Source organism: Tachysurus vachellii, chromosome 12, assembly GCF_030014155.1.
Source record: "Tachysurus vachellii isolate PV-2020 chromosome 12, HZAU_Pvac_v1, whole genome shotgun sequence".
NCBI classification, from domain to species: domain Eukaryota; kingdom Metazoa; phylum Chordata; class Actinopteri; order Siluriformes; family Bagridae; genus Tachysurus; species Tachysurus vachellii.
In genome coordinates, this window is record NC_083471.1 from 14803830 (window position 1) to 14828340 (window position 24511).

A 24511-nucleotide genomic window follows, 5' to 3' on the forward strand; every position below is an offset into this window, starting at 1 on the left:
TGACCAATGCACCTGCTTCGCCGGCCCTTCCCGAGACCCTGGGGCGACTGAATATACTGCACTCTGCTCACCTGGTGCTCGAACAACCTTTTACAAGCATGAATCATACATGTCCTGGATTTTATTTCGCCCACGTTGATGATTTCTTAAATAAATCAACTCACCCTCACAAAACCCTTTATCATTTATCCTACCCTTATGGTGCTGGTTAAGTCGGGCAACCCTATCACTCAGCCTTTTTTGCACTTCCCCATATGCCACCTGACGTCTATCCTGATGCTCCATAATCCACTGTTCAGGTGCTTCCACTGTCATCTCCAACTGATTATTGAACAAAAAATCAACTGGCAATCTGGGCTCCGAGCCAAACATCAGAAAATATGGACTCATACCTGTAGAATAATGCACTGTAGTGTTATATGCATAAACAAGCTGCGGCAAATGGTGAGGCCACTTCTTTTTTTCAGGAGGCAAAGTACGCAATAGGTCATGTAGAGTTCGATTAAAACGTTCGCACTGCCCATTACCCTGTGGATGGTAAGGGGTAGTGCGACTCTTCTGTATACCATACAGTTTACACAACTGACCGATAAGATTGCTCTCAAAATTTCGTCCCTGATCAGAATGGAGGCGACGAGGCACCCCAAACAACTGAAACCAATTGCGGACCAAAACTTGAGCTACAGTACTTGCTCGCTGATCCCTCGTGGGAATTGCCTGAGTAAACTTAGAGAACACATCTGTAAGCACCAACACATTCTCTCTTCCATCACTCGCAGGCTCCAACATAGTAAAATCTATTGCTAAAATGTCATAAGGCTGGGATGCTTGCAATGGACCCATAAAAGACCTCACCTTTGGTTGAACAGCTTTAGCCAGAACACACCTCTGGCACTCACGGCACCACTGCTCCACATCTTTCAACATCCCTGGCCAATAGCAACGACGCTTAACCAATTCAACAGTCCTATCTACCCCTTGGTGCCCATGACCATCATGTAAACTCATAAACACCTTTTGGAGGTTTTGAGGTAACAACAACTGATAGATCTCTTGATGGCCATCAGGTGAATAAATTAACCGATAAAGGCACCCATCCTTTACTCTACTTCTTTACTTTACTCGATCCCTTTACTTTAATCGATCCCAATGTCTAGTCAACTCCTTCACTGCTCGACCATCTCCAACAACTCCAAAGCCTGCAGAGGGATACCAACATCCCAAGCTTTCATAATAGGGCTAATTACGGGGTCTGCCTGTTGCAAAGACCGCAAATCTGATTGTGAACGTCCAGGCAGTGCAGCAATTTCATTAACCCTTACCACTGCCTCTTCCAGGGGTTGGATACCCACCTGCTGTCGTAGCACTAATGGGACCTCTATACCTGGAAAAACATCTTCCATACCCTGATGAGATAATGCGTCTGCATTTCGATTAACCCTTCCAGGGCGATATTTTATGACAAAATTGAAAGAAGCCAACATGGATAGCCAACGTTGCTCCAGGGCACCCAACTTCGAGGTCTGCAGATGACAGAGGGGATTATTGTCAGTATAAAGAACAAACTCATTTCCCAACAGATATTCTCTAATTTTTTCACATACAGCCCATTTAAGAGCCAAACACTCAAACTTCATTGAGCTATAGTTCTCCATATTCTGTTCAGTCTTTTGTAAACCCCTACTCGCATAAGCAATCGGGCGAAGCTTTCCCCCTTGCTCTTGGGACAAAACTGCACCCAGCCCCTGATGACTTGCATCAATCTCCAAAACAAATGGTTTCTTAAAATCTGCATAGGCAAGTACGGGTGCCGTAACAAGCTTTGCCTTTAACGTCTGAAAACTCTCCTCACACGCCGAATCCCACAAGGAACATAAGGGCAACCGTGGAGTTTTCCCTTTTCTCCTGTTACCACTTAATTTTGTCACCAGTGCATGCAGGGGCCTAGCTAACTTGGCAAATCCCTCAATAAAACGTCGATAATAACTGGCGAACTCTAAAAATGACCGAAGATTCGCCAAATGCCCTGGGCGACCCCAATCTTTCACCGCTGCCACTTTTCCAGGGTCAGTAGCAACCCCTTGTTTGGATACAACATGACCTAGGTACTTTACCTGCTTCTGGAAAAAGCTACACTTATTCAGCTTGATCTTAAGACCCTCATGCTGCATCCGGACAAATACCTCTTCTAACCGTACCAAATGCTCCTGTACGGTAGATGAAAAAACAATAATATCGTCCAAGTACAACAACAAAGAGTGGAACCGCCTATCTCCAAATATACGTTCCATGATTCTCTGGAACGTTGCTGGGGCATTACATAGCCCAAAAGGCATACGATTGAACTCAAATAGGCCAAATGGAATACAGAAGGCAGTCTTTGCTTTATCGGCCTCAGCCACTTGTACCTGATTGTAACCACTGGCTAAATCTAAAGTGGAAAACCACATTGCCCCAGTCAACGCATCCAGAGACTCTTCAATCCTAGGCAATGGATATGCATCTTTCCTCGTTTTTGCATTAAGCTGCCGATAATCGACACACATCCTAATTGTCCCATCCTTTTTTGTACCAAGACAATAGGAGAGGAATAAGGACTACTACTCTCCCTGATCACTTTACTATCCAGAAGTTGTTGAATATGGGCCCGCACTGACTCGTACTGAGAGGGAGAGATTCGCCTATATGGCTGTTGAACTGGTTTATCATCCACCACAGGGATCTCATGTGTAATTAGTGATGAACACCCTAGATCATCCTCACTTACAGAAAAGAGGGACTGATACTTATTCACAAGATGCTTTGCCTGTTCTACTTCCTGTTCCGCCAGCCCTTCAAAATTAGGCCACTTTACCCCATCACCAGGTGCTTGTTCAGCCACCTGGAGATGAACATGGGCCGTATAAACATTCTCAGGAGAAATTACTAGATTAGGCCCTTGAGTTTTTACTACGTTCACCACTTGAACAGTGCCTATAATATGACGAGATGCCACCCATACATCTACACTACCTACATTAACAATGGGAGCATATACTAACCCTCTCTCAGCATACACTACAGAAGGAGACAACAGCAAACCTTCCGGAAGAGCATTTTCTTATGGCCCTAAAGGTTCTAACAAAAAATCAACTACAGCACCTGTAACCTGAGGACAAGTAACAGGGACCATAGTCATAGTACCTGCAGCAACGCAAATTGAGACCTTGCCCTGTGTTCTTACCTTATACGTTGTGTGCCGTAAAGCCTGCACGCTGAGAATGGAGCTAGTTGGCTGCGAACTAAGTGGTTGCTCATAGCCATCTGGGTTTCAAGTCACGGCTGATTGGAGATGCGCAGCTCTCAAGCTCCAGTTCCTTCCGCACTTGGGGCATTGAGGCCTTAACCTGGCATCTGCACTATGCCCGCCTGGACAAGCAGGGCAAGACCAATGCCTGGACTGCAGCCAGCAACAGCAGATCTGAGTGGCTACAGGTGGACTTGCTATCCCCTAAAAGGATCACAGCAATCATCACTCAGGGAGCTAAAGACTTTGGAAGCGTGCATTTTGTTTCAGCCTACAAAGTGGCTTACAGTAACGATGGCAAGACCTGGGGTCTCATTTATAAAACTGTGCGTAGGATCCCTACTAAACGTTTACGTACGCCCAAAATCCAAAAATAGCGTACGCCAAAAGAAATTCCGATTTATAAAACCGTGCATACGCACACCTGTAAGCAATGTTCCAGCAGATGTGCGTACGTGAACCAGCCTCATATCCCGCCCTGTACATGCCCATTTTTACATGCCCCTTACACGCTCCACAACTGCGTGGGCACGAGAGTGGACCTCGTTATAATGAGTTTCCTCTGCGCTCTGCGGGTTTAAAAATGGGGTGAGGAGTCAGCGTCTCAGGGGGTAGCCACGGTCGCCTGCAGGTTATAATCGTATTAAAAGCAACATTGTTATAATTATATTAAAAACAAAATTGTTACAGTTTCTACTTTTTAATATTGTTAAACATAAGCAAATTCATTTTCAGATGGTGCCCTTATAGCAACATGACTGTAGTCAATTGCGCCGATTACATTTGGGAAACCAGACATTGCTGCAAATTGCATTTTAATTTCGGCCTGTTCTCGCACAGTGTAGGGGAACCTGACGTATCGACTACCCATATTAAGTATACCATTCAAAACGACAGATATTATGGCACTCAGGGACGGCTGTGATATACCAGACCTATAGGGTGAGAAGATAGATTCCAATAGAATTATTTCATATACAAAAAGGTCTTAGAGTCAAAGTTGAGGATTGCTTATAGTTTTTTTTATATAAATAATTTACCTGTCTGCCAATTCCCGCTGGAAACAGCCGGTTGCCAAGAACCCCAGAGTGGTGAGGACTTGTATTTGGACTGGGATGGCATGGTTCCGGCGTGTTGCCCTCTCTAATACTGGACCCAATTCAGCACATAGATTCAAGAGCACAGCTCTAGGGAATCTAAATCGGCTTATTAGCCAGTCATCATCATGGTCCCTGAAAACTCGTTCTCTCCTTATTCTGCCATTGGCGTAATCCTCCAACAGTGCCAGCAGTGCCATCATGAAGCATTACATACCCGGGTCACTGGAGGATTTATATGTTTCTAGCAATTAGACTGATCATTAACACCTTGACAAAATCACAGAATTAATTTGTGGTGAAAATTTAAGACGAAAATGTTATAGCGAACACATGCTTCTTCATGACGGTTTTGTAATGAACATCGTAATAGTTAGGACCGTTGATGAGTAGTGATTGTGCTTCATGACTGTATTTGCAGACTTTGACATTTTATGATATATGTACGTTAAGGAAAATATTTCGTTTTTACACTGTGTTCTGCAGTTCTCTAATAAAAAGGTGTTTCATTCTATTCTGTATCACATGTAGTCGCGCCATCTCCTGCTGTGCTCCCGTTGTGGACAATGTGACTGTAAGGCAGCGCTGATTATTATTATTTTATTTTATTTTTTTTCATACATTTTGAATTACGTTTGGATTTTACTAGATGTATGTAACCTTAAACAATCGGCACAAATAACACTGTTGGATTTAATCTTCATGATAATGTGGATATAACGTATGAAATGGAGTGAAAATTAAATGTCATTAATTCTTATAATCGTTCTTCCCACATTTATTTTCTACAATCTAACTTCAGTTCACGACCTCACCATCTGTGTCGCCAATTCCCTTTGTCTCCAGAATGTGCGTACGCACAGCTCAAAGTTTGCTTAAAGGTGCGCACATTCTCCCATCAAGTTTGTTTTTATAGATCACAACCTTTGCGTGGGAACTGGCGTACGTACGTTTCCAGCCCCGTTTTGTGCGTACGCACGCTTTATAAATGAGACCCCTGGACTGTGGTACAAGACGACAAAAAAAAAAACACTGACAAGATCTTCCCTGGCAACAGTGATAACAATGTGCACAAAAAGAACGTGTGCACGATTCTATGCACGATTTGTCTGCGTGATCCCGTGGGAGTGGCATGAGCGCATCACGCTGCGAATGGAGCTGCTGGGCTGTGAGGATTAAATCACCACCTCGGTGCTCTTTGCTTTACATCCCTGCATCCCTTCTTCCTGAGCCACTTAATGCACTGCCTCACTACCAGCATCAGAGGGCGCTAAGACCACGTCAAGAAACAAAACCATAATAACAACAGCAGGTAATTGAGCTTACCAACACTTCAGGGAGGTCCAGCTTATAAAGATAAACAATGCAATGTAAGTTCTGATCAATTCACAAAGCAGTGAGTTGTTCTGGCATGATAAATACAAAAGATTGTGTAAAAACTCTTGGAATAATTAGTCTACCTCACCCCCCCTACTGGTAGGCACTTGCCTGGTTACACATGTCTTTAGCCTGCTTCAGCAAACTGTTTGCAGGATTTCTTGTGCATCATCTTTAGAAGAGGCTTCCTTCTGCCATGCAGTCCAATTTGATACAGTGTGCAGTTGGACATTTCCCTTAGGGGAGTACTCACTTTTGTGGCCAGCAGTTTAGACATTAATGGCTGTGTGTTAGTTATTTTGAGGGGACAGCAAATTTACACTGTTATACAAGCTGTACACTCACTACTTTACATTTCTACTAGCAAAGTGTAATTTCCTCAGTGTTGTCACATGAAAAGATATAATAAAATAATTACAAAAATGTGAGGGGTGTACTCACTTCTGTGCGATACTATATCTATATATATCTATAAAATAACTATATATAGTTATTTTAGTTAAATCCCTGCTCAGTTATTAACTACTGCCACATGAAGTAAAGAGACCATGGTGTCCTGCAGGTTAGAGGTGTGTTACTTGTTGCCTGTGCTTGGGGATTGAAAAAGGCTCAGGAGTGCTTGCTTTTTCACTCTCATTCAAATATAATATGTTTCCAATAAAATGTAGTGCAGCTCCATTAGGAAATTCAATTAACTCTATTAACTTCAATGGGCACAAATGAGGTAGCTCGAGTTTGCGGATTAAGCTCATTTTCTACCAGAAGAGAAGCTGCTATAATGTGGCACGTTATATCCTCTACATTTTTCACTTCACACCAGATCACATCTCTCACAAGCAGCATTCAGTTCTGTGCTTTAACAACTATGCTCTTTAAAAAAATGTTACCCTACTGACCGACAGGCTTTTAATTACAAACATGCACCATCACCATCAGGATGATCACATAAATTATACATTTAAACATTTTAGCACTTATATTTCTTTGATTTTCACAAGGTTTAAACTTCAACGCAGTTATTGCAGGCCGACTGGCTGAAACATTTTAACTCAAATTTAGTAAAGATTTCACCTCTTAGGGCCTCATAAAAATAATCAACTCTGAGAAATAATAAATAATCAACTGTAATGTATAAATGAAATATTTTTAGGTATAAAATGTGTTTATGCTTTACACTGTATATTGCAATAACTAAGAAAGTAAAGTTATTCCTTCTTTTTCTTTTGCTATTTTAATTACTGCGGCATGCAAAGCTGAGCTGCTTGTTTCATGAAGATAATTTATACATGTTTACATTTAAAATTTGATTTCTTTCCATCTTTTACATTGTGCTATAAGTTGATGGACCATCACAGATGTTGTGTTGTGAATGGACGAGCATGCGCTCATCTGGGGCTTGACTCTGTGTAACTGCATGTATCTGTGTTCAAATGAGTGTCCTTGATGTTGTTGATAAAGAAAATGTGTCTTTTTGTTCATGTTCAGTATTTAGACCTTGAAATGTAGCTTTAGACATGATTTAGACATAATTAATGTGAACTGAATTTGCTCTGCTCACCAGCTGTGTGCTAGCCTATTGTCTTGCGCTGCGGTAAACTACCTCCTAGTTAAAGCTTCACCCAAATTTTTGGAAAGGAATACAAACATGAAAGTTTGTCTTCACCGTATGAGTAACGACACCCTGCTGAAACCAGTCTTTGAAGCTCCAAACTGGGCCATGTTGGGTGGGTCTCGGGAATACTGGAACACTACTAACGCTAACTACATCCACACCTCTCCCTTCACTCCTGGGTGCCTGTGTATCTATTTATACACCCCATCTCTCTTTCAAGAAGTGCAAATGCTATAAATGGTGCACTCAGCAAACCAAGCAAGATTTGTAATTATGATGCAGCTCTGAAATTAAGACTTTCACTCTAACCTTAATATCAGCACACAGGAAAGCGCAGGCTGTGAGATTCTCTAAAGTAACGCTAATGTTAGCACAGCCAGCTCATCTGCTCCTAATTTAAATTCAGCTTCTTTTTCTTTTTTTTTTTACTAAAGAACATGTTTTATTTTTTGATTATGAATGTCTGCCTCAATTTGAACGACAATCATTTCAACCCAAATACTTTTAATTGCAACCTTCAGCAGTTTTTAGGCGCAATTAGTACTGCAGAAGATCCGATTCTGCGTTCCGAAATTTTGCTTTTGGCACGATGCTTTCTGGCTACTGGAGTGAAACTAATACAGATTGGGAATTTACAGAGGCTCAGCTAGAGTCAGCAAGTTAAAGCGCTTAATATCTGGAGAGAAAGGCATTAGCTGCTTGCTCTCATCATCAAAGCTGTATGTTTTCCAGGGAAGTGTTTGTACAGTTTAATGAAATGCACTTCAAACAAATACCATGGTAATGAGGCCTCCAAATTAGGCACAGGAACTGAGACTTCTTTGTTTTTTATAAATGTGTTTGATTAATAATGCCTGATTTCTCCTTTTCCAAATAGAGCAGTAGACAGCTCAATTAGGACAGTTTTGGACAGAAAGGACAGGACTTCTTTAATACCAGTGTGTAACAGAAACACGTTTGAGGTGCTAGTGTTGGAACTGTTGGCTGTTGTTATGCCGGTGTGTATGTGCCGTGTGTGTCTGTATCTGCTTAACGAACGAACATCTCACTTCTTGTAGAACCAGAGTTCTATAATCCTGACTGTGCGTGTAGGATTTGAACAAGTATTCATATATCTGTGTGTGTGTGTGTGTGTGTTTAATTGGCAGTGCCAGAGTCTGAGGTTATCAGATGTCCACAGGAAAGCCCAGCTGTGGAGAGGTATTGTCAGCATCAGTTTAATCGAGGGTCGCAACCTCCAGCCAATGGATGCTAACGGCTTGAGTGACCCGTACATCAAATTCAGGATGGGCCACCAGAAGTACAAAAGCAAGGTATTATTGGATTGAAAAAACGTTTCTGATATAAAATACTGACTGGATAAATGCAAGTCTCAATACAAAGGGGATATTAATACTTCTTACTGTATATAAAAATTAAAAAACTTTTAACTAAAAACATGGAGATCTCTGTGTAAACACAAACGGTACAAGCTTCGTCTTCAGCAGTGTTGTGTCTGATAATCTTCAGAATGATGTCAATACCAACTTGGAATAAAGCCGAGAGAAAAAAGTGCTATGACATGAACTGAGTAAGGTATTTTGCTCATTTCCCCTCTGTGCGAATTGGAGACACCATGTAATCGAGTTTTATTTTTTTTGCAAAATCTGCGGCCCCCAGAACCCCTTATATTCGAACCCCTTATGATTTTTGACTGGAAAATGAAAATATGCCTGTTTTACAATACAACAAACAAAAAAAGATCTGTTCTGTGACCGATAAACTCAGGATTGTCAATTCAACTGCTAACAGAATGAGCAAATGAACAATAGCTTTTCATTAATAACTGATGAGTTAATATCTATAATCATGCCATTTTCCCAGATGAACCATTTAAGGGGTTTCACAGCAAGGAGACACATACTTATGTAATTACCTCTTTTGTATGGGTTATTTCAGAAAAAAAAAAAACTAGCATGTTTAAAAGTTGCTGATATGTTCCTGGCTTCTAAACCGATTTTTTGATCCGGCCCACAAGACGCTGACTTAATGTAACAAGTCTGACACTCGTGCTCCAGAAGGACTCTAAGTAAGAAAGTGAGCTAAGAAAGGTTTATGACAGTTTATATTATATTAAAAAGAAAAGTTTAACATCCAGACTTTCCCTGCATTTGGCAGACACCCTTATCGGGAGCAACTTACATTCAATATCAACTGAGGGCTAAAAGCCTTGCTCAGGGGCCCAGCAGTGGCAGTTTGGTGGACCTGGTATTCAAACTCACAACCTTCTGATCTGTAGTCCAACACCTTAACCACTAAGCTACCACATCCCCTTGTCCCCTTGTACCACATCCCCTTGTCCCCATGGATTTTAACTGTAAGACTACTGCGGTCTTACTAAGATTAGAGTAAGAAACAAGTACACTCACTTTTAATAAAGCACTCATTTAAAGTCGTATTAGAATCTGATCCTGAGTACTGAATAAAACTAATTTTTTGAAAAATTTGATTAATAGGTATTTGATTTCATACTTAATCTTTAATTAATAGTGGGCAAGCTGTAATTGTAATATAATGTAAAGAAAACACTTGTGTTTAACTGTCAGAGCTTTCAGATTAGATTTCTTTGAGTTAATGAATGAAATAAATAACAAAAATAACAAAATAAGACTTTAAGGTCTTAAACCCACGTTAACTGTGATTTTGCTTAAGCTCACCTACATTGCTGTCAGTTATGTTTAATTAATTAAGGATACAAATCATGATCAGGATTAAAATATGATTCATTGTGCAGCTGCTCTGTCAGTTTCATATAATGAAGGCAGATTAAAATTTTATGTTGCTGTTGTATGTGTTCATGTAAACCAGCCTCACAGTTAAATGTTCTTTTTAATTTGCATACTTTGTTCTCTTAAAAGCATATTCTGTCCTCAAATACAAACTTACATCCCTTTTTTTTTTTTGTCATTTCTTTTATAGACAATACACAAATCATTGAACCCTCAGTGGAGAGAACAGTTTGATTTTCATTTGTATGAGGAGGAAGGCGGCTTTATAGACATCACTGTATGGGACAGAGACGCCGGCAAGAAAGACGACTTTATGGGCAGGTTTGTCATGTCTGTGTTTATTAGGTGGTTTTCACTTGTGGTCTGTGGTCTAAATCTGAGTGTGATTGTTCCCAATGGCACACACACACATACACACACACACACACACACACACACACACGGCACAGTCTCACATCTCACACCTTGATTCTTAGTCCACATTGCCAATGTGTTATGAGAAGCGCGCTCTGTTTCAGACTAAACTGGCAGCGTGAAAGCGCCTTACACTGCACTTTTATTATGTAACCAATAGCATACACAGGCCAGGTGGTTAGTTACATTCAGCAGATTCAGCAGTGACTCAGTTTGCTGTCCTGCAGTCACTACCATATCAGTGACTAGCAAAATCGCATTATGTGACTGATACAAACACACCAACAGATGGTCCGTTTTTTTTGTTGCTTTTATTCCCTTTTAAATAATTGATGTTTCTTTGTATCCTTTTCATCTTATGCAGTTTATTTTTTGAGGGTGGAGACTTTCAAGTAAAATTCTACCGTCTTCACAGATGTGAGCAACATGAATGTTTCTGAAGGTTATAGTTATCACCAAATATTAGAAGATTTCTGGAGTCTGCAGTTTGCTGGAGTTTTCTAGTCACTTAAAAATAAAGGCTTAATGGTGTCTAGTCATGCCAAAATATGATGCTTTAGAGATTTTACAGGTTAGACTCTAGAGAAAGCATCAAAATTTATAGATTTTATAGAGCATCCATTTAGGAGATGCATTTTCTTGCTGATAAAACTGTCAGAGCAGCTGTTAAATATGATACAGGGAAAATGAGGGTGTGAGAAGGCATAAGTAAATTTAACTGCAAACATTTTTAAAAACAATAAATTGCAGAATTATGAATGCTATTTTCATTAACTGCATGAAAGTATTTTTTTAATACAGGCTGATACAGATTGATCTTATATAGAAACTTAAGATATAATTCAGTAAGCTGTAAACTGAGTGATTCTAGTGCATGGCAGTTTTAAGATGCAGTAATATGGTTCTACACGCACCCTGCCTCTAACCCTGACAATCGAACCTAAGGTTTGAGAGACAAGAGAGCTAATGGCTACAGAAGTGGGGAATGAGGTGGCAGAATTGACTGATTTGCTTGTGTTTTTTTCTGCACTCCACCTTGTGCACGTTTGCCATTCACAGACATGCTGCGTATAAATGTGTTTGCTTGTCATTCTGGTAATTGGATGCTCCCAACTTCCTTAAATACTCATTTTCTCCAGGCCCTCTCTCTGGATTACCTGGTCTGTTACCGATGTTCCCATTACGTTTTCCGTTACACACACACTGTGGCCTGCCAGGTCAGGCGTTTTTGTAGGACTGTGAGTGTTGGCAGTGTGATCATGGGGATTTCACTCCTGGTGTTTGTAAAAAGTCTCGATTTGACTGGGATTACTTTAAACTTGTTTTATTTAAGCTGTCTTAAATTTGGATTTTATCCTCCAGTAAATTACTTAAACCAAACATGTGTCCTGTCATGTCTGACTTTCTCGAGACTATTAAAACTTTAGTTTCTCCAGTGTTTTAAGCGTAAAAAGCACTATATTTAATCAACTGGAACACACTGTAATGTGCACTGTATATATTCTTCCTACTATCAGGGCATGTGCTGTCACCCTGTACAGAAGATGGTTTCTAGAAATATTTACTAAGAAGGTTAATTGTGTACGTAGACAAATTTATTTCCAATTATTCAATTATACTAACATTATTAAGGCCATGTGTAGAGATTAGTCTTCTTTTGTGAGTTACTACTTCTATTGTATTAACAGATAATTGTACTTCTTGTTAGTAATAAATATGTAAGATTCACAAAATAATCTGCCAATAGAACAATAAAATGTTAGCTTAAAAATTGTTAAACATGTCCAGAAACTCGTCTCTACGAGTCGTTTAACAGGAAATGTTATATAATTTTGACTATATTCACAATGTTTTAGCTTGTTCAGATGCCACGTTTCAGGTTGAATGTAGTAATATATATTTTATAAAGCTTTTCATGTTAACACATATTATATTCTGGTATTGTAATGTAACTCAGGCTGCTCGTATTTGTGTTGACGATAATGACATTAATGATATTAATGTGTGTGTGTGTGCCAGGTGTCAGGTGGACCTCTCAGTCCTGTCTAAGGAGTGCACACACAAGCTGGACTTGCCCCTGGAGGAGGGTGAGGGCATGCTGGTGCTGCTGGTCACTCTCACCGCTTCAGCCGCAGTCTCCATCTCAGACCTTTCTGTCAACATGCTTGATGACCCGCATGAGAGGAGAGAGATTCTACACAGATATGTAAGTGGAAGTAAAGAAGCTCTTCTGAGAATGCAGATGAATTTTAAGTTCACAGAATTGTGAATATTTGGGCCTGTATTACTATACTGTAGCAGGTTAGCACACTAATAATTACAGGAGCATGAGAACATGAGATATTTTTAAATCAATTGCTGTGTGACACAACAGGAGTGTACAGAATATGGATGTTGGCAGTGCTAATTTGCTTCTTAAAATAAAAGGAATACAAATCATAAGGGATCAAATGTGTGTCCTTTTGGAAAAATAATAAGTGATGAGCTGTGGTCCAAATCGAAGTTACTGTTACCAGTTCAAAGTGTTTTATTCCTCTTATACCAGCATTTCCACTGCAATTTGTCAACAATAGCAATTTAATAAATTATTTATTAATAAATGATGTACTTTTATTCCATTTGTAGTTACATTGTGGACGGTCTGAATAAACAATTTTCTCTTTATTTGAAGTGAAGACAGATTTTGGACCAAAAGATAAGCAGGAAAATGCAAAGCACATACAAAAAACAACATCTAGAAAAGGGAGGTTCTCCAGAGGTTTTATATATATATAAAGCTTGTTACATATTAAACAAGCTCATAAATATGAACCTGTGTTTTGTCTTACAGCCCGCAGCCCTGTCAGCTGCTGTAACAGAAAATTCATCAACACTTAACCAGTCAGTTTTGGGAATTCAACAGATAGAAGGATGTAAATGAATGCTATATATCCATAACAATTATTTAGAATCTTCCTTGCTATTTAGATATATTGTTCTATATATTCTGCTTGTGGGTTGAACTGTGTCCCTGTTGGCGCCGAGTTCTCAGACCTGGCAGCACCTCAATGATGTGACCTCCTTTTCAAAGGCGCTCAACCTCTGGGGGCCGCAGATTGGTTCAAGCCTGGAGAGCCTTGGGCCTCTTTGCTCTCTGAAGAGAGGGATGAGGAGAGGAGAGGAGAGGAGTGCGAGAGAGGGAGAAGGAGAGGAGCTGATTGGGGTAGAGAGTGTCACAGGAGAGGGGGAGAAACGGTGCTGTGACAGGCTCTTTTGAGGCTGGGTTTGCTGTTGAAAGGCCGGGACTGAAAGGGCCTACTGTCCTGTGTGAGGGCCTTTGGCCCTCTGTGGCCCCAGGGCCCTGTAGCCCTCCAGCCTGTACAATAGTGTCAGCCTGTTGCTTTGTCTTTGGCCTGTTAACCCTTTGCTCGCTGCCATTTGCGGCTCTCTGCCACCTCTTTACATGCCAAAAGCAGGGGACAGAGTTGAAATAAAAAGAGGGCACATCACGCTGCTAACCGCCTCTGATGCATCTGCTCTTGGGTATAATGGCACACATGAAGCCCTTGAATATTTCAGCTTAAAGGCTCTGTCTCACAGTTGCTTTCACAAGGCCACTATAATCCTCTAGCTAGGTGTCCTAGCTACTGTCTGATGGAGAGCATGGGAAACATTTTCTACTCTTAATTCTGCTCTAACACCGACTTGTTTTATATGTTGTGTCTGATCGCTGTTGGTAATGGAAATGTTTCACAGGCCAAACGGCAGGTGGCTGACCCACATTACTTAATATAAAAGGCTAGCAGTTGCGCGCTAAACACCTCTGCAGTGTACTTACGCACCCACAGGGGGGAGCTCTTAGACCGATAATGGTGGAGTAATCCTGCTCTCTTGAAGAATAGGAGAGAGAGAGACAGGCCATGGGTGAGGAGCTGGGGAGGGGTAGGTGTGCAAAATGAAAAGAAAAGCTATTTCACCTTTTCGTTTTTCCCCCTCCCACCCCGGTAAAGGATAGACGTTTTTACTCCCTCATTCCCATTCTTGCACTCGGTTTTCTCCCCCTTTCTCATCCTCCCACCCTCTCTCACTGCATCTACGCATTCATTAGCACCCTAGCCTGCAGTCTGATGGGGAGATATGCTGGGCTAGTGATGGGAGGGAGGACAGTGGATTTAAAATAGGGACTTTAATTTGTCCCCCACTATTAACATATTCCCTTTTCTCTGCTTGTCACTCATTCAGAGTAAGGAATTTAATAAAGATGTACCTTATCTAGTTGGGCAGATAACATGAAGTGCCGGTGTTAATGCTGCACAATGCTGCTTAAACAGATCTCTCTGTTTGGTTGTGGAGAATAACCGAAGGTACGGTTAGAGCTACGCTTCAAACGCTTTCCCTTTTTCTATCACCAGAAAATCAGATGCCATACGAATTAAAGTGCCTTAATGCAGTTGAACACAGAGCCATTGCTGATACCTGCTATGCAAAGAAAGCGGTTACAGTTGAGGAGAGGGGTGAGGGAGGTGGCGGTGGTGGGGGCATTTAGATGCAGAGACTGACGTGGATGGGGATGCTTTGAAGCCGCAGATGCTCTCTGCAGAAACTGTAGCCGTCTGCAACAGTCAAGGGGCTGCGGGGGGTTGGGGTGGCCACGCTAGTGCAAAACGCAATTAAATCTCTTAATGCAGCTTTGCCGTGGCTTCACGTACATCATTATATTGGCAAAGGCATATCAGATGACTTTCAGCTGTTTGCATATGGTATGAGCGGGGCTGGGCGGCTGAGTGCCTCATCACCGTGTATTAATGGCCTAGAAGCAGGATGAAGATGTCTGCTGCTAAAAGGCTTTCCACCTGTCATCCTGCAGTCATGTCACACCTCAGACGCTTTCATTTAGGGTTCAGTGAGAAACACAAACAGCACACCTGAGGATTCACTGAGAGACTGGAGCTTCTTTATTGTTGAAACGGTTTAAATTTTGTTTGTGTAGAATTATTATTATTATTATTTATTTATTTATTTATTTATTTATTTATTTCTGTTTGGAATTTGAAGGCCATTATGTTTACAAAAAGGCATATAAAGACCTGCAATGATGACAATTTAAGCTTTATACCAGATAAATGCACTTTTTAAAAAAGCAAAACAAAAGCAAAATGTAGGAATTTTGTATGCCTTATTTTTAGACTTCAAGAGCATTAATTAAATTAGCACAAAATAATGAACAAAAAACGTTATTATTATTGAAAATCAGGATGGCTAGAAATAAAATTTCAGTTTTGTATGTATTAAGTTTTGTATGTATTTTGTATGTATTAATTTGTATTAATTAATACATACATAAATAATAGATTTTTTTTTACAATATATATATTTTTGAGTACATACCATCATAACTAAAGGGTTTTTGCATTATTATTATTATTATTATTATTTAAAAAAAACTATTAACAAACTTTAACAGTGGGGTACATCCCATGGATCTTTCTATGTGCTGTGTTTTGTAGGTCTTGTGATTTTTTTTTTTTCACAGTATCACTCATCCCTGTACTGATACAAAAGGGTTTTAAGAACAAGCTTTTCCCCTCGAGGAAATTCCTGATAGAGCCTACAGTCTAAAAGCTGATCCAATAAGAAGATCCTGTATAAAAAAGATGCCATATTTCCTGATATGTGTTTTTGCTGATAAGAGAAGGTGCAGCTTTGCTCCATGGCTGTTGTTGTAAGCAGACAGGAATTATGCATTTTAATAAGGGAAGGCGAGAGAGCGAGGGACTCACGTTTAATGGACGTTAATGGGCGTCAGGGCCAGGGTGACCTCTGCTCAAGTGGTGGCACCCAATTCCACACTCGTCCTGTCGCTCGCTTTAAAATCAGAGAGCGGACAAATGCACTGGAGTGTGTATGTGAGAGAGAAAGAGAGAGAGAGAGAGAGAGAGAGAGAAAGTAAAAGGAAAGAGCAAAGAAGGGAAAGTAGGAGTGAGGTGAAGGGGGGGAAGCTGTTAGCATTCCATTTTTATTATGACATTTCACAGTCATCCGATTTAATGTCCCCTGACCGGATTGTCCGGCAGGAGACGGTGGGCTTGAAATGTTATTTAGAGCATTGATAAAAGGTGAGCGTCTGCGAGATGACAGCAAGTCATAAGGCTCGGCACGGTGACATTCATTTTCTCCACAACAGAGATGGAATAAGACGTCACAGTGACAAGCTGTCAGTCAAGCCACAGCCCTGCTGCTGTCCCCTCCCCCAGCTTTTGGTCCACACTTTCGAACACGATTCTGTGTGTGTGTGTGTGTGTGTGTGTGTGTGTGTGTGTGTGTGTGTGTGTGTGTGTGCGCGTGTTCGTGTGTATGTGTGTGTTCCACTTCGTGGCATGTCCACATACAGCTCATAATCGGATTGAACCTGTGTCCTGCAATAAGAGTTTTCCCGTGTCTTCGGTGGTCTATAGAAGGATAATAAATTCCTCTGCTGTGGAAATGCACCTGCCTATCGAATGTTCTCCATGATAATCATAAATAACAAGCAATCTGAAAGCCATTTGTGCACTAAAGATATGTGAAAAGCGAAATTTTCTTCTTTGCACCCTTTCCCTCATTTTCTCATTTGCTATCAGAGAGGTTTCAAACAATAATATTGGCCATAAGAGTCCAAGCTGCTGGAGTTTATAATGAATTAAATCAGTAGTTCAGCCCTGACTTGAAAAAGTCAAATTAATATTAGTTCTGTGTGTGTGTGTGTGTGTAGGAGTAGGTTATTGCCAGACAGAAAAATAAATTGAAGTGAAGTACGTTTGCCCTGATTTAAAAGCCAAACCACATGATATGGCCTTTTTATTTATTTTTTTGTTTTTTCTTTCTTTTTTTTTGTGTGAAGGTCAGAAGATTGTGCCTAACTTTTGGATTATGAAGTTGGTATAATGGCCATGTAGGTTTTTCATTTATATATGTAGGTATAAGGACAACATCTCTCTTTTAAAATCAATATAGACTTCAAGACACACACACACTCTAGTAAAGCAGCGCAAAGGTTTTTGTCTCTATCTAACATGCAGCTTGTGCACGATTCTGCACTTGTTTCATCACTACATGTCAGCCCTCTTAATGTTCCAATGGACACACAAAGGAGCAGTTAAGAAGCATTATGCTGTCTGAATGAATGGCTTTTATCTGGACCAGCGCTATTAGCTCTCTCATAAATCATAAGTCTTAAAGACGCTCGGCTTTGAACAGTTTAACCCTTTCAAAGTCTGTCATCTGCGACGGCGTCTAATGGACTAGGAGGAACAGGATGGGGTCATGATTGATAGATGGAAGGCTGTTATGTAGTTGGCTTAAATGGGCTCCCTCTGTTACAAAACAGTCGATATTTGGCAGCGCATAGATTCATATAAGTAGGTCCAGAATTATAGCTGCAGAAATATTGGCACCCTTGGTAAGAAAAAAATGGAATAATAGTAAATGAGCTGAATCTCACACTGAATGTGTGAAGGAAATCTAAACTTTAATTAAAGTAAACTTCTTCTGAGAAAATAAAATAAAAAATTAACAAAAACATTTTTTTAAAATCAAAATTATTGGCACCCCTGGATTTATTACTTTGTACAATCCTTCTTTGGTGCTGCGTCTTCTCCCGTAGGGCTTGAAGGGAAGATCTGAAACTGCTCCGCAGTGCAGAATCTCTCCACAAGGTTCTAGCTGCTCTCTCATGGATTCGGATCCTTCACTGAACACCTCTATGAAGATTTTTCAACATATTTCTTTCCTATTTTGCCAGAACTACCAAGATAAAACTTTTTGGCAGAGACAGACTTCATGGACTCTATTGCACTGTTTAATGTAGAACAGATAAGGTTCCCAGGGCATTTTGAGAAAAAACAGACCCATATCCACACCACAGATCCTGCACCATACTTCCCAGTTTGGATGAGGTTCTTTTCTGTTGAACCATCCTTCATTTCACACCAAACCCACCATGAGTTTTTGTTTCCATAAAGCTCTATTTTTTGCCTCGTCTGAGCATAGAATGCAGTCCCACACTAGGTTCCAGGAGCATCTCGTGAACTCCAGGCCATGTTTTTTGGCATGGAGGTGGCATCTAATTGTAGATTCTGACTTGGTGACCCATAAAGTGCTACCATCTTCTGCAAATCTCCAACTGTGCTTCTTGGAGATATTTTTGCGTAACCATCCTCCTCACTGTGTGGGAACATATTCTACTTGCTTCTTCTTCCAGGCAAATTCATATCAATTGTTCTAAACTTTTAAATTATTGCACATTACTAACACTGTATATGGCCATTTTCAGGCATGTAGCAAGTATTTTATTTTATTTTTTTAAACCATAGAAAGGAACTTATTTATTTATGAGTTCCCTGGTGAGTCCGGTTCTTCTCGAGGCTTCTTCCTTATATTGTCTCAGAGTTTTCTTGCTACTGTCACTTCTGACCTGCTCAATTGGGATACTGTACATCTAAATTTAAACACGTAAACAGCAATTTTTTAAAATAAGAATTTCTGTGTTCCAGTAAAGCTGCTTTATGATGATGACTGTTCCTAGAAGCTCTGTACAAATAAAATGAATTTGAATTGAATTGAATGACTCAACAAATGACTAAAGGCCTCTGCGTCATCTCATATTTATATGCCAGTGATTCAGGAAGTGAGAGCTGAAAGTTAACATTTTTCCAAAGCTTTCAGTTATAAGTAAAATGCAAATGGAAACTTGCTTCAGTTTGCCTACAAGAATTTCTTGTAACTGTAACGTGAGCTTTTTGTTACAAATTATGTTTTTAAATATTACTAAATTAAGTTCTTCAGTTAAGGGTTAGATTTTTGCAGATTTTCTTAGTTATAATATTATTATTATTATTATTATTATTATTATTATTATTATTATTATTATTATTAATATCATTATTATTATTTTTTTTATTATTTGCTCTGAATTGCACTTGAATTTATCTTCATTGAGCTAATTTTAATTTGCATGCTTGCTGCTGTCTGTGGAAAATAGTATATTTGACTAATGTTGCAAAAGGAGCTCAGGCTGTCATGATTAACCAGCTGATGCACTGTGACCCCTCCAGAGTCTGCTGAGATCCTTTAACAACATTAAAGACGTTGGTGTAGTGCAGGTGAAAGTCATCCGGGCAGAGGGACTGATGGCAGCTGATGTTACAGGTGAGTTCCCCCACACACGCACGCACGCACGCACACACACACACACACACACACACACACACACACACACACACACACACACACACATCTCAAACATTAGTTCCACTTTTCTCTGGTGACTGATATAAACAGTAGTAGTTATCGCAATAGCAAGAATTTAATCTTCCCGGCTCTCTACTAATATACAGAAAGCTCACATCCGTCTGTTCTTTTCTGTCTGACACATATTTTCCCACGCTTCTGTTCCTCTTCCATTAATTCTTTCTTTTAATTAAGTCTACCGTGGACAGGCCTAGTTTCTGGCAGTATGTATTAACGAGCTGAAAAGAGATGGCAGCCGACGCAGACGCATTTTTTATTTCGGAGTACAAGAGACAGGGCCATTAACAAAAACACTTACCAGTAACCATCTTTTTTCTCCATTGCTAATACACAACCAGCACAAACCAAATGTACATCTGCATGTTTTATTTTCCTTCAAAAAAAGGTCCCACCGAAACTGCATGACCTCCTTGCTCAAATAATTTTTCAGTTCGAGTAGGTTATATTTAAATGATGCTATTTTGGCAAGATTTTTTTTGCGCCCTGTGTCCTGGAGGATTTTTTTGGTTCTAGATTTGGGAATTTGACTTTTTCATAAGATTGATCATCTCCACCTGCAAAAATATATTAATGTTTTAAGTGTGCCATTTGCATGTCATTGAATATATTTATATTACATATAAGCTTTTATATTATAATATTTACACTATAAAAGGATGCGAGTATGCGTCAAAATCAAAGAAATTGACTCAATATAATATTGTACTTTAAGGTGCTTTAGGAAAATTAAGACTATCAGAATCGCATTTTTAATTAGACAATGGAAAGGCAGGAAGAAAGTGATTATAGCAGTAGTTTCCTTAATGCTTCACACTCTTCACCTCTTCAGCATGGTCTGTCTGTTCTGCTTCTCAAGTCATCTTTAATTAAGACATACTCGATGGTAGGAACACTTCCAACACACACACACTTCTGTCTGTGACAGTTCAGCGATCTGGAGGTCTGGCTGTTACGTAGACCTCACAGCCCACTCCGTTCTTCCCAGGAGAACCAAGGCCGCCTTAGGAGCTCTGATTTCACACTGCTCTCCCGCCATAAAGCCGCCGCTCACAAGCTCCTCGAAGAGGCACCGCCCTCCCAGGGCCCCGCTGTCTCAATTGGCCGTGGCACAGGGTTACTGGACATGGAACAGTGCCTCCTCTAATAGAGAGCTCAGAGAGAGAGAGAGAAAGAGTGAGGGATTTGAGGGAGATCTTAACCTATTCTCATGCTCTGTTTTTACCTCACTTGCACTCCAGTGTACAACAGGCTGGTCTGCTCCCCTCACTCAGGCTGTTCTTTGGTGTAATTAATTGAGGCATTTATCTGGAGTACCTCCACTCAAACCAGCAGGATAAATGGGCAGAGTGTGTAAAACCAACAGTGTTTAGGGAGAAGGAGCTCTATTCAGTGATGCTCTTGATGGATGGATCTTGTGAGTGTCTAGCATAAATCCAACACTGTTTAGACTCCACACTACATGAGCTTGGATAGTTGTGCAATTTATAGCTTTGAATAATCACGACCAAGTATATTAGTGTGACTGTAAAAATGTTTAAATCCTTTTTATGAAGTCATTCCAGGTTTAATGAACTGCTTATAGAATGTATGTGTGTGTGTGAGGGCATATATGTAAATATACAACATGGTGGTTATTAGGATTTGGATAAGTTTCTGATATCATTTATGCTGAAAAATGTAATTACTGCACCTTTTATATGCACATCAAATTGGAGCCAAAATGAGGTTGATTTCATCTCAGCAGTTGGGCCAAAATGAACTCGCACACGGTGTCTCGCCGGCCACACCTGGAGAGTCAAAGTTTCATCCGAGCCAAAGCGTGAAATGCGCTCAGACAGCCACCTCACAAACAAGGTCAAAGTTCGTTGCCAGGGACAACCGCGTGTCATAGGAAGGACCATACAGGACATGGAGTTTGTCTCTACATTTTTCTGCCTATCAATTTGCATTCATTCGAGCATCCGGACTACTCTAAGCAGGGAAAAGCCGAACGATGCCGATACGACGGCTCTGTTTAGACAGAGATAATCAGCGTGTGTACAAACAATTAGACATGTCTTGAAGAACACATATTTCAGACATTTCTAATTTATTCAGGTTATCTGCAGAGCACTTTTTGTACTTAATGCCTTTTTGTACAAAAAATATTCAAATGCTACTGGGATATCCATCAAAAATAAGAAATCTCATGGTGTCAGTCTGGACTGTGTATTATTTATATTCACAAGGCATCACATGGTTAATAAGCATATTATCTATATAATAAACTATAAACCAACAATATGCAAAGAAACAAATTATACTAATTAGAGAGCTAATTTGAGATGATGAGTGCATCATAATGGACAGCATTGGCTTTACGAATTTGTTACCAATATGAACTTATCCGGCAGTGGCCGATCAATGAGTTTCCCGATAGTGATGGGGCTCATGACAGCCAAGACTTTCCATTGACCACAGTGACATTTATTCTGCACATCAACGTAAATGTCCTGCTTTTGTGCCACCATTATTATCAACCCTCGAAGATCACTGGCAGTCTGAGAATTTATACGACACATTTTTTTTTTACCTCACTCTTATTATTAGTTATAGTAAGAACCCAGAAATTCTGATTTAGGAATGTGTCGAGTTCTGGCTCAGTTTTTAATAAAATTTTGTTTGCTCGCAACAAATAAAAGCTCTCTTAGGTGACTCGTTAAATTTTTTAGATTTAACATCACATTTTCAAGAAATTGGACATTGTAATCATTAGAAAGTGCTGCCTGATATTTTTTATCAGCTCACGGGGATAGTGTGTGTATGTGTATGTGTGTGTGTGTGTGTGACACTGTGTGAAAGAGCAGTTTTAAGGCCATGGGCAGCACCGGTTACGAGGCTCTTATCTACCTTCGTGTAAGTCAACATATCAGTGAGACATGAGGCCTTGACACTACAGACAGGCAAAAATGAATACATCAAATCAGAGGCGTGATGATAATCATGTGTTTTAAGGGCGGGGGTGGGATAATTTAGCCCTTCGGCCCAGCTTGCCCCGGTTTTATCAGGTAGTGAGTGTTGCTACCATTTTGCAATGCATCAGCCAGTGGATTACACCAGCAGGTATTTGATAAAGTTAATGTGTTGTGTGTGTCTGTGTGTCCCTCACAGGCAAAAGTGACCCTTTCTGTGTTGTGGAGCTCAGCAATGATCGTTTACAGACACACACAGTGTACAAGAACCTGAATCCTGAGTGGAATAAAGTCTTCACATTGTGAGTTTCTATCATATATAAATAAAAATTATAGTTCAGCGGTCAAAACTGTGAAAGTGAAAGTTTTATTTTTTTAATTTTTTTATCAGTTAAAAATTAATAAATCTTACACTGTAGGCAAAATTTACATTACTCAAATAATGCATTTCCTAATATTACAGCTACATAATGAAATATTTGTTCTATATTTAAAATGTAATTGTTGTATTGAAATAAAAAAATGACAATTAAGAGCTGAAGCTGATTTAAGTCTCTTATTAATTTAGTTTCATGCCCGTAGCTCTACATGGAGTTGTTAGATATAAGTACATTTTTTATCCTTAAGGACGAAGATTAACCTGAGGAGGAAATTATACTCCCTTTGCAAGTGCAATTATTGTACAATACAGTAATGTGCCATACATAATTTTTCATATTAGTTTGGAATTTAGAGGTTGTTCCGTCGATGTTTTTTCATAATCTTTCAATCGGCTCGGCTGGAAATTCATTTGTGAATTCCCACAGAAAGCTGGGTAATCTAGCCTCTCCTTGGAGTGCCCGTCTCTTTAAGAATAACCTCATTTTCCTCCACTCTTTAGCCTACTTTTCAAAGATAGCATTTCACAGGGAGAATCACTGCATCTTTTTTTAACCCTCACACAATGGAGCCTGTCACCATGGCTTTAAATAAATGTATTTTTTTTTACCATCATTTCAAAGATATTCTTGAATGTTTAATATTAGTCAGTGACTTCTTTTCCGTTCCCACCACGGCTCTACTTTCTCTTTCAATCAGCAACGTGAAAGACATCCACTCCGTGCTGGAGGTTACGGTCTATGACGAAGATCGGGACCGAAGTGCTGACTTCCTGGGCAAAGTTGCTATTCCGCTGCTAAGCGTGAGTTCTTTGTCTCTTCACTCCATGCACTCTGTCTAAATGCAAATGAAAAGTATATAAAATATGTACTCATTAATTGGTAATTAGTAAATAAATGTGGTAGAATCTACAAGAAAATTCCATACGGCACTCACTGAGATTTTTACTCTGCTCTGAAGAGTATGATAAAACAAACCTTTGCAAAAAAAAAAAAAAAAATCATGAAAAAAGAATGAAAGGGAAAAAAAAGCTCATGAGCGTAATGTGTGCTCCCAGGCTGATCCCCCAGGATAGTTAATTTGTGGCTGACAGTGGTCGGGGCGTAATGAACAGGTACTTGTCAGAGCCGCCACAGTTGTTTTGGGCTCTCTGTCAGATGCAGCAGCTGGGGGTCAAAGGTCACGCGGCGAGTGTATTCAGCTGGGTATTGCCAGACAGACGGCTGTCATGTCCCTCTCCCACAGATCCAAAATGGTGAACGGAAAGCTTACGCCTTGAAAAGCAAGGAGCTGACAAGGCCAACAAAAGGGGTCATCTTTCTCGAAATAGACGTGATTTATAATGCTGTAAGTCCCTCTCT

General features: G+C 40.0%; 1 protein-coding gene across 5 annotated transcripts in view; it reads left to right on the top strand.

Moving 5' to 3' along the window:
• Nucleotides 1–24511, top strand: part of mctp1a (multiple C2 domains, transmembrane 1a) — a 158702-nt gene that overhangs the window by 88280 nt on the left and 45911 nt on the right. For all 5 annotated transcript variants that reach the window (XM_060882710.1, XM_060882706.1, XM_060882707.1 and 2 more), the window contains 7 exons: nucleotides 8521–8685; nucleotides 10331–10461; nucleotides 12574–12760; nucleotides 19626–19719; nucleotides 22972–23074; nucleotides 23850–23952; nucleotides 24396–24497. In XM_060882710.1, coding sequence (XP_060738693.1) covers nucleotides 8521–8685; nucleotides 10331–10461; nucleotides 12574–12760; nucleotides 19626–19719; nucleotides 22972–23074; nucleotides 23850–23952; nucleotides 24396–24497 — 885 coding nt within the window. The remainder of the gene's footprint in view (nucleotides 1–8520; nucleotides 8686–10330; nucleotides 10462–12573; nucleotides 12761–19625; nucleotides 19720–22971; nucleotides 23075–23849; nucleotides 23953–24395; nucleotides 24498–24511) is intronic.